Source organism: Chaetodon trifascialis, chromosome 17, assembly GCF_039877785.1.
Source record: "Chaetodon trifascialis isolate fChaTrf1 chromosome 17, fChaTrf1.hap1, whole genome shotgun sequence".
Taxonomy (NCBI): Eukaryota; Metazoa; Chordata; class Actinopteri; order Chaetodontiformes; family Chaetodontidae; genus Chaetodon; species Chaetodon trifascialis.
The window spans coordinates 8,581,707-8,594,616 of NC_092072.1; the positions used below are offsets into that span (position 1 = coordinate 8,581,707).

At 44.3% G+C, this 12,910-nt stretch overlaps 2 protein-coding genes across 2 annotated transcripts; both read left to right on the forward strand.

The window, feature by feature from the left end:
- The first annotated feature begins 1,079 nt into the window (after positions 1 to 1,079).
- On the forward strand, positions 1,080 to 2,739 carry s100a11 (S100 calcium binding protein A11). The gene is made up of 3 exons (XM_070985144.1): positions 1,080 to 1,199; positions 1,291 to 1,437; positions 2,408 to 2,739. The coding sequence occupies exons 1-3, from the start codon at positions 1,095 to 1,097 to the stop codon at positions 2,537 to 2,539; spliced, it is 384 nt and encodes a 127-aa protein (XP_070841245.1). The 5' UTR covers positions 1,080 to 1,094; the 3' UTR covers positions 2,540 to 2,739.
- Positions 2,740 to 4,285: 1,546 nt separating this feature from the next.
- Positions 4,286 to 11,638, forward strand: s100u (S100 calcium binding protein U). Its single transcript, XM_070985194.1, has 3 exons — positions 4,286 to 4,411; positions 7,008 to 7,138; positions 7,474 to 11,638. The coding sequence occupies exons 2-3, from the start codon at positions 7,019 to 7,021 to the stop codon at positions 8,170 to 8,172; spliced, it is 819 nt and encodes a 272-aa protein (XP_070841295.1). The 5' UTR covers positions 4,286 to 4,411; positions 7,008 to 7,018; the 3' UTR covers positions 8,173 to 11,638.
- The last annotated feature ends 1,272 nt before the right edge of the window (positions 11,639 to 12,910 follow it).

Consider the following 12,910-nt stretch of genomic DNA (forward strand, 5'->3'; position numbering starts at 1 on the left):
GAAGTATTTTTGTCTTTGTGGGACAACAGTAGGGCTTACTGATAGCGTAGGAACTGCTCTGATGTGCATGCGATTGATCCCTAGACAAATGTATTCATCAATTTGGATCATTTTTAATTTTTTTTTTTTCCATCATCAGTTATGTCCTCTTTTAGGAAGTCAGTGTTAAGTTCAATAAAATTTCCACCATTGAATATGTAAAGGTTGTCCTTATTTCACTTCATTTGATTCATTCATTATATGGAGAAAATATAAGGATGTGATGCGTTCAATGGTTCCCAGCCGTGCGTGACTCAAGTTCTGGCAGGAAGTGTTGGCATGACCGGCATGTATTATCACATCTATGATGCCAAACTAAAATATTTACATCCAGATTAAATACTCAGAGCAGGAGCTTACACATTCACAGGCACAACCTCCCTTTTCGGCCTGTGCACGATACACGGACCAACCCGTCACCTGCTACGCTGATGAACGAGAATGTAAGCAATGATTGAGGACAGTCAGCGTGAAACTGCAGAGAGAGCTTATCATTCTGTGAGTCCTACAAACAAGTCACAGTGCAAGCATTTCTGTGCAATTCCACATAAAAAAGTGCAGACGGATCAGCAAGAAAATGCATAAACGGACAATGCTGAGAAAAGAAATGAGAGGAGTGTAAAAACACAAAGCAAAATATAACTCTGTCATCCTCCACAGTCCTTAAAATGCTATGAATGAAACCACACTTACATACCAAACCCTGCACTTACATACGGCAGTGTGTGTTGCCTTGAATGGCACATTATTTGAGTCATGTTTTGTATAAACTAATTACTGCTTAGACAGGCATGATTCAGTGGCTTGATTAGAATGGCCTGACAAAAATGCCGTCACTAAACCCCTTGCTCTGCAGACAGACCGAAATGGGGTTTTTTTGCTATCATCAGTGCAAATTTGCCCTTTGCAGGACAGAGTGGCAGTTTTTTTTTCTGCCTGTGTGTTCATGTGGATGTGTTCGTGTGCAGTTTTGTGATGTGTGTCCCCGGCGTGGTGGAAATCTGACAGATAACGTCAGATGGGGGAGAAGAGGGTAGGTTAAGCGTTTTCCGCTGATGTGTGCATCGGTGAGCGGAGATGAAGCATATATATTAAGAGAGGTGGCGGTCAGAGTGGAGGGACACGGTTCTTGGTACCACCTCAGCATCTCAGCATTAAAGGTGAGACCACAGACGCTGTTTCTCAGTGCAACTCTATCTTTGACTTTGCAGCTTTGTTAAGAATTTCCTCCTCTTTTCATTTACCATCCAGACCTCAGCACAGGCCACCATGGAAGCAGCCATCCGCACCCTTGTCACCGAGTTCAAGACCTACGCTGGCAAAGATGGATCCTCCAGCACCCTGAGCAAGGACGAGTTCCACAAGCTGGTGGTCTGCCAGCTTCCCAACTTCGTCAAGGTAAATGACCAAATGTTCTCAGCCACTTTAGCTGCTGATTGTGATCAACTTTGCATCCAGAGCACTTACAGATAGACGGGGTCTGAAGCCTCTTTAGGTGTCTGCTGTTATTCAGACATGAAACTCCACTCTTATGCATCCTCATAAAAGACCCATTATTGTTGTCACTTAGTTTAACACATTACTGCCTAAATTGATCTTTAATGCAGAAAATTGTCCCCTGTAACTTTTAAACTATTATATACTGGACAATTAGATTATTATCGCTCATGCATTCATGTAAAAGCAGGATGTTACTGCTGCAGTTGGTTGAGGTGGAGCTGATTTTTAACTACTGCAGCTAATGATCATTTTCATAATGGATGAATCTGCCCATTATTTTCTGCATTAATCAACTGATTAGTTTGTAAAAAAATAAATCTGAAAAGCTCTACTTTTTAATATTGTAGTATAGGTTGTTTAATTTATTTAAAAAAACATGTTTTAGAAACTCTATGTATGTTTTGAACGCAAAAATCTAGAAACTAAAGCTGTTAAATCATTGTGGTGGAGTAAGAAGTACAAATTTCTCTCTGAGATGTAACAAGGCTGTGGCATGAAAAGTGAAGACTCGAGTAAAGTGCAGCTACCTCAAATTGATGCTTAAGTGCAACACTTGACTGAATGATCTGAGCTCCATTGCATTCCTGGTCCTGGACAGCCCATATGAGAAACTCTGGTATTTACATCAAGCTTAAATTGCATGTTTTATAGCATATATTAATTTAATATATTGCATGGTTGTCATTGTGAGTGACAGACTTTGGTATGTGTGGCTTTGTGTGGCTGTAAATAAACTGTCCCTCAGTTATCATTTATTAGCCGACTGCACTCAACCATTAGGTGGCAGGACAGCCCTGCAGAGTGGCTGACCTTGCACCTCCGAGTGATCTTGTAATGATCAGGGTCTCCTCTCTGTGATCACCCACAGAACGCCAGCGATGCCGGGGCGATCGAGCAGCTCATGAGCTCGCTGGATGAGAACAACGACAGGGAGCTGACTTTCTCCGAGTTCTGGCAGCTGATTGGAAAGCTGGCGAGCGAACAGGGAGGCTTCAGTTAATAGAGCTCGTCGTCTTCTATCAGTTGTGGCTTTGAGCTGATCAATCAACCCAGTTTAAGCTGTCCAAGTGTGAACTCAAAGGCACTCACGTCCTTTTATCGCTCCACCAGTGCCACATGTGTCATCCTTTAGTTAACCATTTGTTGAATGCAGGGAACTTTGAATTAAAGGCTTCATTGTCTTGAACCCTCAGCCACCAACACTCTGTCTCCTGTCATTCATTCACCACATTATTTGATGTCCAACAGTCCACATTTAAGCAGAAGTGTATTACAGCCTCGCTTTAGGGGCCTGTAATCCTATACAGTATGCATTACTGCTGCCACAACTACACCACCCAGGCCATATATATATATATATATCTTGTTCCATAGAGTTTCACAATGCCTGAACAAAGCTGCCTGACCAAACGCTAAGCAGCGGTAATGCAGAAACATAGCCTGGCCTTCACTGTCTGTCAATGGGGCCTCAGCAGACGGTGTAAAGGGGACATGAGGACCACATACAGACAGTTGTGTTTGAGAGGACTTGATGTTTTTGCAGCATTTGGGACTTTGAAGCTGAATTGCATTGTGTTTGTTTAGCTGCTAATTCTTGGTCTAACGGTCACTCTGTGTTAATTCTGATGTCTAGACAGAGTTATGCGTGCTGGCTTGCTCCCCAGCTGTTTTATAGCCTATAGGCCTGTTTTAATTTCGTCAAAGAGACGAGGTGCTGCTAGCCGATGCTGAAAATGCCGATCGTTCAACAGATAAGAAAATGTGACCTTTGAATTCAAATCACGCATACTAAGGTGCCAGTATGAGAGGGGTGGTGACAAGCAAATGAGCCAGCAGTGACAAAGTGAGGGACAAAGAAGAGCAGGGCACCCATCTAGTGCACATCTGCCTGTATCGGGAAGTCTACTTAGTTGGCAGTCAAGAGCTTCTCCAGATAATCTCAACGTGGAGGCTTGTATCTCACTTCTCCACAGAGAGAAGCACCAGTTGTGAGATTTAATCTTAAATACAAAAGACTTGAAAGGCATTTCAAAGAATCTGGCAAGACTGCTTTACCTCTCGCACCACCCACACTGTCTTTGCTGTAGTATTTTCACTTTAGAGTCCTTCATCTACTCTCAGATTTCAAAAGTGTGAGCTGGGAACAGTCTGACCCTCCATCGCAGCCAAATTTAAGTCGTAGCTGTCTTTTGTGGTCGAGAGCTATGATTTTGCTCATGTTTAACTCTTGTTGGCGCGAGCGAATTTTCAATTTATGTCTCTTCAAAACATCTGTCCTCAGACATACAGATGTGTGCGTAAAAAAAAAAAAAAAACATCTTCCTGAGGAAGGATTGTAAGATTCTGGATGGCAGCTACACCATCAGTTCAAAGGTTTTGCCTACATTTAACAAGTGAAACGCTTCTGAAAGCGACTGAGCCTTGTGCAGATGAAGTAATCCCACCCGCCCTGTCTCCCCGTCCCCGCAGATGAAGCTGCTCCAAGCCACAAGCCTGGTGAGTTGGCGTGAAACTGTGCAAATCACACATGGCGTGAAACAGCTGGCCCGCGAGCCAAAGATAATTCCAATAAAAACCAACTCTAAGTGCTCTGATACGCTTTTTACTCCCTTTTCCTGAGAGCTAGAGCCGCGCTCTTCCACATTCCCGATTCTCCCTCTCACTCTTCCAGGTACACGCCCTTTGACTTGTCAGGGGGAAAAGTTTTAAGGAAAGAAAAAAAAAAAAAGCCTAAATCACGGAAGAGATTCTGCTGTCCTACTAGTTTGGCAAGTTCTCTAGGCTCAAAGCGGCGTAGAAAGGCGGAGAAGCAGGCAGAAACTCACATTTTGCGCACATTTCTACACTTCTCTTGTCCCGCAGACGGTATACGGTGAGTGGAATGCGTCTTTCTCGGTTCTTTCAAGTTTCTCCTGCGTGTGAGCGTTTGTGTTTGTTCATCGCTTTTTTGCCACGTTTCGATGTACTCTTGCAAGAGCCATCCCATGAAAGTTGGCCGCGGTCTGACTGCGGGACGGTTTCAATGACTGCAGCCCTCAGACGATTTTAGGCTCACGTTGCACTTTTAGAATAAAAAAGTATGAGATCGTCGTTGGCGGCTTTGCTTCTGGTTCTTATTCGCCTTTTATTGGCCGTGTCGGAAAGATATTTGATATTTTGATGTAGATCAGTTGTCAAGTTGCCGATCAATTGCAAACAGCCTATCAAAAATTCAAGTGACTTGAGTTGTTGAGCTTATGGATAGTATAACCGGAGGGAACCCGGGATGTGCGTTAAAGCGCAAAATTAACATTTTAGCGCACACGACGCTTTTTATAAAGAGGCCCAGCAGAGTGACAGCTTGGGCTGCTGAGTGGAATATTTGTGGAGCTGTGTCGTTTGTGATGGCTTCCTTCAACTGTGTATTGCCACTATTTCAGATAACTTGTGTTGTTAATGATGACGAGCCCTGGCAAAGCTGATGGTTGTTGATGGTGTTGCGCGCTCGTCCCAGCTGGACTGGAGTGTATTTTCAAACCTAGCTGAAGAACTGGATGAAAGACAGCAGCGGTGCGTCTGCTCGCCGCAATTTACAGCCACAACCTAACTTGTTCCTCTGTTAATATTTTATGCCACACGAGCGGTAGTATTGTCATTACTCTGCGCACGTACCGTATCACATTCGCCCATTTGGAAACGCAACACTCAATCTCCTTAGGGTTCTGGAGGGAAACGGGAAACCTCTGGTTGTAGGCCTGTATATTTAATTATTTGCGCAGTTGGGTTTTTGGGGGCCTTTTAAGACAAATAACTGGGATCAGTTTGTCTCCTGAGAGGGACTAGATGAAGCTCTGACGTGGGACGGGTGATGCAAGTCTTGAATGCGTTTTTCGAAAGTAGGGTGTTGGTACTCTGTCCTAGCAGGCCATATCACCTTAAGAAAGATCGGTAGAGGTAAATAATGGATGCGAAAGTGTACTGAAATGTCAATCCAAGAATAGAGGGATTGTCTTTGCTGAGTATTTTTGGACAGGAGGCACTCAGGCCCGTCGAGGCCCTTGCGCGCTCAGGCTGTGGAGGGTGTGTCACCTTGCAGGAAGAAGTCCCCTAAAGTTCCTACAGAACACTGGCTGGGTCTGAAATAACAGAAAAAGTGACAGAAGGCCTCATCCGGGAATGCTAATAACTTATATCAATGAAAAATGACTTTTTAATCCATGCTTATTGTTTTATGGCAGCTGCATTGAGAATCAGATGTGATGTGCTTCGCCTACTACATGCAAACTTGTGTTGTGCTTCTGGTGGTGGCAGAGTGGGTCAGAGCAGAATAACAGGGGTCAGTAGGTCAGTGAGTAAGGGGCTGAGTGAAATGTTAGGTTTTAATGGCCCTATGCTACAGTGTCCCGGCTCTCTGTCTCTCATGGTATAATGAGGCTAACAGGCGCTTGCCCTAATTGGCCATATATGCTTGTGGTGACCCCCGTAGAGAAATTGCTTGGCTGGAAGGTGCTTGAGTGCGACATACACTCCGGTAATTGAGATATTAGTTTGTAAACGACCACGCGGCTGACACAGGCAAAGAAGGCATCCCGTTGAGATGAGGAGTGTTTTCTCACGAGCGTGAAACTGTTGTTTGCTCTACAGCATTTGAATACTAAAGCTGACAGACAAGTACAGTTGCCTTGAACATATCCTCTCACTGCTTTGGGGCAAACAAGCTCGGAGTTGGCCTGTAAATTCCTGTCTAAGTGATCTCCACAGACAGCAATGAATGGAATCCCTGCAAAGATGTGTCACCTACTGGCGTGTTTTACATTTGGAGTCAACGTCTGTGAATTATGTAGATCCAAAAAAATGAATCTTAAATATTTGTGCATGTTTTTAACCTAGAAGAATCGGCCGCTGAAGCCTTAAAATCCTTATCAAGCTTCTAAGTCAAATACGCTATGTGTAGTTGTGCACAGCAGCGTGAAGGCAGTGGCTTGAGAAGACAAAAGGGCTGCAGAGTGAAAACCAGGATGAGGCAGCGGCAGGCGAAGGAAGAGAGAGTGGCGCCGAGAGAGAGAGGCAGGTACAGCTGGTGATCCCTTCAGTAATCTGAAGCCCAGTCCCCCTCGGTAGCTTCAGTAGATCAGATGACCTATCAAAGATCAGAACTTCCATTGTGCATCACAGCTTGTCTCTCAATCAGACTCTCTCTCGCCCTCTCCACTTATCTCACGTCACCATCCCTCCCTTATTGCGGCTCTAGACTCAACACCTGAAACGAAAGGCCTCGCAGGGACCGGAGGAGATCCACTGTTTCATTTTCCACTGGATGTGTCACTTGAATGCGTTTTGAACCAGACCATCCTAGAACTTCCTCCTATGCACTATGCAGGAGTTTAATCACTTCTGCAATTGTCTGCAGTTCATTACTCTATCTACAGTATCTCTATCTGTCTATGTATCTATCTAACACTGCTGTCTTGACCTGTTCCCTTTTCCAGAGAGAGGAGTCATGGAGGCTGCTATTCAGACCCTGGTGAAGGTCTTCCTGAAGTCGGCCAAGGGAAAGGAGAGTCTAGGAAAGAAAGAATTCCAGCACCTTGTCAAGTCCCAGCTCTCCAACATCCTTTCGGTTAGGAAATCTTCACTGAACCTCTCTGAAATGTTACCAACTCTTGCATTATGTAACCACCCCATAGAAGTGCACACAGCAGTGGAGCATCAGCACTGGCCGTCCAAATTTTTAACATGAGCACTGTGACCAAATGGTGGTGTAATATACAGTGGATGAATGGGGAAAAGTGATCCGATATGATAGAATGACATTCATCAGCGTAATAATGTAAATAGAGCCACTGATAGAGGGTCATTTACTAATCGTGTATGGTGATTTCACCACTCAATCCAGGTAGAGTTACTCATCATCATGCTTAATTGTTTCGTGGTTTTGTGTCCCTCCTACCCCAGGACACAGATAGCAAGGAGGCAGTCAACAACATGGGCCAGGGGCTGGATGCCGACCAGGATGGCAAGGTTGGTTTTGAGGAGTACATGAAGCTGGTTGGCTACCTGGCGGTCTCGCTCAGCGAGCAGCGTGGCCTCGCCAAAGAGGAGCCTGCCCAAAACGCTGCGTCCGCACAAGTGGAACAAAGTGCCCTGGACAAAGAGGAGGGGAAGCCAGAGGCCAACGCAGAGCCAAAGGAGGAGGTGAAGCCAGAGGCGAGTGGAGATGCAAAGCCGGACGCGACTGCTGCAATAAAGGTTGCAGCAAATGCAGACCCGAAGATAGAAGTAAAGGTAGACGCAAATGCAGATCCGAAGGTAGAAGTAAAAGCAGAAGCAAATGCAGATGCAAAAGTAGAAGCGAAGGCGGAGGGCGCGACGGAGCCTGAGGCAGCAAAGGAGGAGGAGAAGCCAGGGGCAGTGGCCGGGGCAGTGGCAGCGGCAGGGGCAGCGGCCGGGGCAGCGGCCGGGGCAGCGGCCGGGGCAGCGGCGGGAGCAGCGGCGGGGGCAGCATCAGCGGCCTTGTCGGCAGCAACAGAGGCAGCGGCAGCAACAGGAGTGGAGGTGACCGTGAAAGACGAGGAGAAGGTGGAGGACGCTGCAGACAAGCTGGCTGCAGCTGCGGATGAAGTGGAGAAGAAGACAGAGGAGGCGACCTCATAGGGGACAATCCATTCCTTCACAAAAAAAAAAATCACTCTTTACATTTAACACCACACAAATCACATCATTAATGCCAAAATACATTGGTAAGCCACTAAAGTTTGGGGTTTTTTTTTTCAAATGCACAACTTTGAAATACAAAGCATAAAAGTCCAAACACTACGAACCCAGCTCTGAAGAAACCCCATTCCTTATACATGAAAAATAACACACGTACATGACAATAGAATTATTGCTTTGTACTACTAGTTACCACTATGTTCATAATGTACAGCATGTGCATCCCACATTTACCTCATTATGATAATATACTATGATAGCATGCAGACGTACTCCATCATATGCATGTCACATCCACGTGAAAACCTTACTGCAAGATCTGATTTACCTGCAGGAGCACACTGACACACACTGACCCGAGTGTCACTGTATGTTAACACACCACCGCAGGCAAAATGTTGAGTTTAAATCCCGTCCTCTCTCCACTTTTATCTTTATCTGGGTCTCCTCTTCAACTCTTGTACACTGCTCACTGTACATCGGTCCTTGATCAAACTTCAGCTGTATGCATCATCTGTTAAACACTAATGGCTTTAAGGAATAGTTTAGCATCTTGGGAAATATGCTTATTAGCTTTCTTGCATGAGTTAGATGAGACGATCAACACCACCCTCATACATGTCCATTGAATGTGAAGCTACAGGTAGTAGCCGATTAGCTCAACTTAGCAGAGAGACTTGGAAACAGGGAGAAACAGTTAGCCTGGCACTGTCCAATAGCAACAAAACCCATCTGTAGCTCACTAATTAGCATGCTACATCTGGACAGTTCAATTTGTTTAACTTTGGTTTTTGTGTGGATTAGACAAACAAGATATAATGTGTTAATTAGTGAGCTTTAGAGGTGCAGGCAAGCCCGTTAGCTAGCTGTTTCCCCCTGTTTCCAGTGGCCATGCTAGGCTAAGCTAATGGGCTGCGGACATAGCTTCATATTTACTACACAGACATCAAAGTGGTATCATTCTTTACGTCTAACCCCGAGTAAGAAAGGTGATAAAATGTCAAACTATTCCTGTAATGGTTGCATGAAAATCTGTCAAAACACTAATAAAATTTTTACATTCTCATCTTTTAACGCACAGTGGAGTGGAGCAGATTTGGCATGACAATAAACAAATTGTTTTGCTGGAGCTTTGCATTAAGTCAGCTCATCTCAATTGTGTACTCAATGCCCCATCACACTCTCTCCTCTCTCTCTTTTTAGTCTATTTTACGGGCACTCTTTCTTGTTTCTGTAACTCCCAGAGAGGTTCACTTCATGGGGATCCTACAGTATATTCTCTTCACCGGTAACCAGCCATGGATTAGGAACTGGAAGATCAGGTGTGGCCTTTGGCTAAATAATTAAGGTTCAAGAATGGAATCCACACCGAAGGACCCTTACGGTCAAAAGGGAGCCCAAAATAGTCCCATGGGAGTGGGTGGGTGACTAGAAGAGCAGGTCAGAGAAGGTATTCATGCAACTCAATCCACCTGGATTAGAGCTGATAGAGAAGAACAAGATAACAAACACCAAGAAGCCCGTAACAGGTGTCACTTGGTGCCAGTTTTATCTCAAGTGCCTTACGACACATTAGTGCATTTGCATTCGATAAGAGTCTTTGAAACCATGTGGCATTTCAATGGTCTGGTTCTGCTTAATGGTCCTTAAAGGTGCTGGATGGTACATTATCCCCTGGTAGTACTGGACTGGAGTGACAGAAACTTGGTTTTGTTGTCCCTCGTTGAAAATTACTCATTGTGTCTTGTTTTCTGCTGGTGTTAGCACCACCCGTTTGTCAGTTACACCCTCATACAGTTTAAAGACCCTGTCTGACCTGCAACTGGATCCTTGAGTCCCAGCCATTGGGAAACTACTGGATTAGGCATTTGATGGGTAACACACCCTGGGACACAAACAATTACATGAAAGTAATCCCAGGCTCCACTGATCCTGCCCATCAGATGAGGTAGTACTGTCAGAGAGATCTTTGTCAGAGGCTGTGCTTGTTCAAGAAGACAAAAGAATACTGAGCCATCAATATAAACCTATGTGGTGTGATCTTTTTACAACAGGCAAATACATAAGATGTTGCACGCTATCAGATTTGCTAATATTGCCATTGTATTACAGTTATTGTGGCCAATATTTAAGTTTGAAATGGCCTCTTTATATTTAACTTTTTTTTACCCTAACTCTTCCTACTTTGGACCACTATGGAGATCACTTGAAAACACACTACTCTGTGACATTATATGCAATTTGTTAATTACAATTTAATGATTTGTAAATTGTCTCGTCATCAATAATGCAGCCATGAGAAAAGGGCTCGTGTTGCAGGCCTGCTGTGTTACAGGTCTACCTGGCCAGCCACGTGCTGCTTCAGGCACACACAGGTTAGCCACGCTACCAAATGTGCATCTCTACCAGCACCTGGTACTTCAGACTGCTCAGCAGCAAAATGGGCAAGACAAATAAACCTGAGTCATGTTGTCACCCTGCCTCACGGCGACACTCCCATTGCAAATACTCTTTCGTTTACACTCACCCTGCTCAGCCTTTATGCTCATTGTACGCTGTGTTTGCTGCATGCTCTATTACTAACAAACTTATTCGACATTTTTGGGCTATTTAGAGTATATTATTATTTCTTTTTTTTTTATTAAAACCTATATTCTTTTTATATCAAAACGTTTTCTCATCATGGTACTTCCTGTGAATAATGTTAACATATCAGAAGAATCACTTTACAGGCATGTTTTAAAATGACTTGCACTTCCCACAGATTCCTGAACAGACCTGGGTTAAACATCATCTGGAAGCTTGTGCTTTTTTTTTTCTTTTTTTTTTTACCTATTTGGGATAACAAATGGAGCAAAGTGTGAGAGTGAGTTTTCTTTCTAGGAGGTTAAACCGTCTGCACTGACAGTATTGGTACTGTCCCATAGTGTAAGCCCCACCCAACCTTAACTCCACATAGATTAAAAACATGCTGGAACGAAGCACAGCAGAATTGCAGCAGGGAGTGTTTGCAGCCAGATTTTTCATTGCCACACAATGTCTCATTCATTTTGTGACACAGTAGAATAAATATAAAAGCCTGTTAAGAATCCTCCCAGTGGATGTAAGTGTACATACGAGTATATGGATGTGCTTTAAAGGCTCGTCAGGTCAAAATGTTTGTGATTAGGGGACCATTCCCACTGTATTGTGCAGGCCTTCTTCATTGTGCGTTGATGTGCTCTGTCTATTTCCTGCCAAGTACTGGAGGGTGTGTGTGTGTGTCGAGCAGTTGGACTCATTTCAGTTCACTGTCCAGTAAACTCCACTATGCTAGTATTTCAACTTGATATGTAATGCTGTATCATTTTTGCTTATTCTATGTAACATGTAATGGCTAATATTGAATAAAACTGTGACGATAACATATTTTTACTTGTGGCCTGTTATGTGCTCGGTTACTTACAGGACCCAGTTGAGTGTGTGTGTGTGTGTGTGTGTGTGTGTGTGTGTGTGTGTGTGTGTGTGTGTGTGTGTGTGTGTGTGTGTGTGATGGAGAGGAAGAGGGAGAGGGAGGCTGAGAAAGCACCTGCACAGGGAGGGAGGGAGGGAGGGAGGGAGGGAGGGAGGGAGGATAGAGAAACAGAAGCAGAGACTATGTCAGTGGGTGAAGGAGCTTGGAGGGGGAGGAGGGTGAGGGGCAGGTGATATTTAAACCACTGGCAAACTCTCTCCCCATCCATCTCTGCCTTGGCCCAGTCCCCTGCACCTCTTCAAAGACAAAGGAGGCCCTCCATCAGCACTCAGGTAAGATCGACAGCAAGGACGGGTTGCTTCACTCTACTTTCTCCTCTGCATTTGATGAAGGTTTTCCTCTAAATCAATGCATTTCATCAGCTGTGCAACTGCAGCAAATAGCAGGAAGACACTGGGTAGTTGGGGCTCAGCTGAAGACTTCTTTCTCATAAAGCTGCTGTTTGCTTTCTGTTGATGTGCAAGATTTGAGAAGCGCGTAACGGGACATTTATCTGTCAAACACGTGAAATCAATAGGGATTTGTGCAGTGTTAATTAATTAATTTAACACTGCACTAATATAGAATAAGTATTGATGAGGAATAACCAGAAGCCAAACCAATTATAGATCAATATCTTCTGCCCTTTTAAAACCAAATTCTTAATGTTATCCATCACTCAACTATGTTGTCATTGAGCTCACATAGCGCATATTCATCATTGCCATTCTCAATATTGTGTTACTGACAACATTTTGGTCTCCATGGTTCCCTATTGTATTGTGTCAGTCAGTGAGACAGATGACCCCTATAGATTTTCCAGTTAGCCAGCTTTGGTGTCCACTCTGACCTCTCTGCGTACAATGCTCTGCAGCATGATGAGAGGCAATAACCAGTGACTGACATTAGCATCCCTGACTCCTTTTGTGATAGTTGATGGTAAATAAATCATGCACAGGGAGATTGACGGGCTGATTGTGTCCCTCTGTGTTTTGCGTGTTGGTGGATTAGCCTCAAAATAATGCTGCAGACTTTTTTTAATTTTTGCAAAGGTCAACCCCAGAACTTTAAACCTCAGCTTGAATGTGACTGATCTAGCGTGGAAGTCAGTGAGTGCCCTCACATGTATGCACAAGTTAATGTATAAATGCAGACACCTCAGATTACTTTGCCCTTTGGTTACTG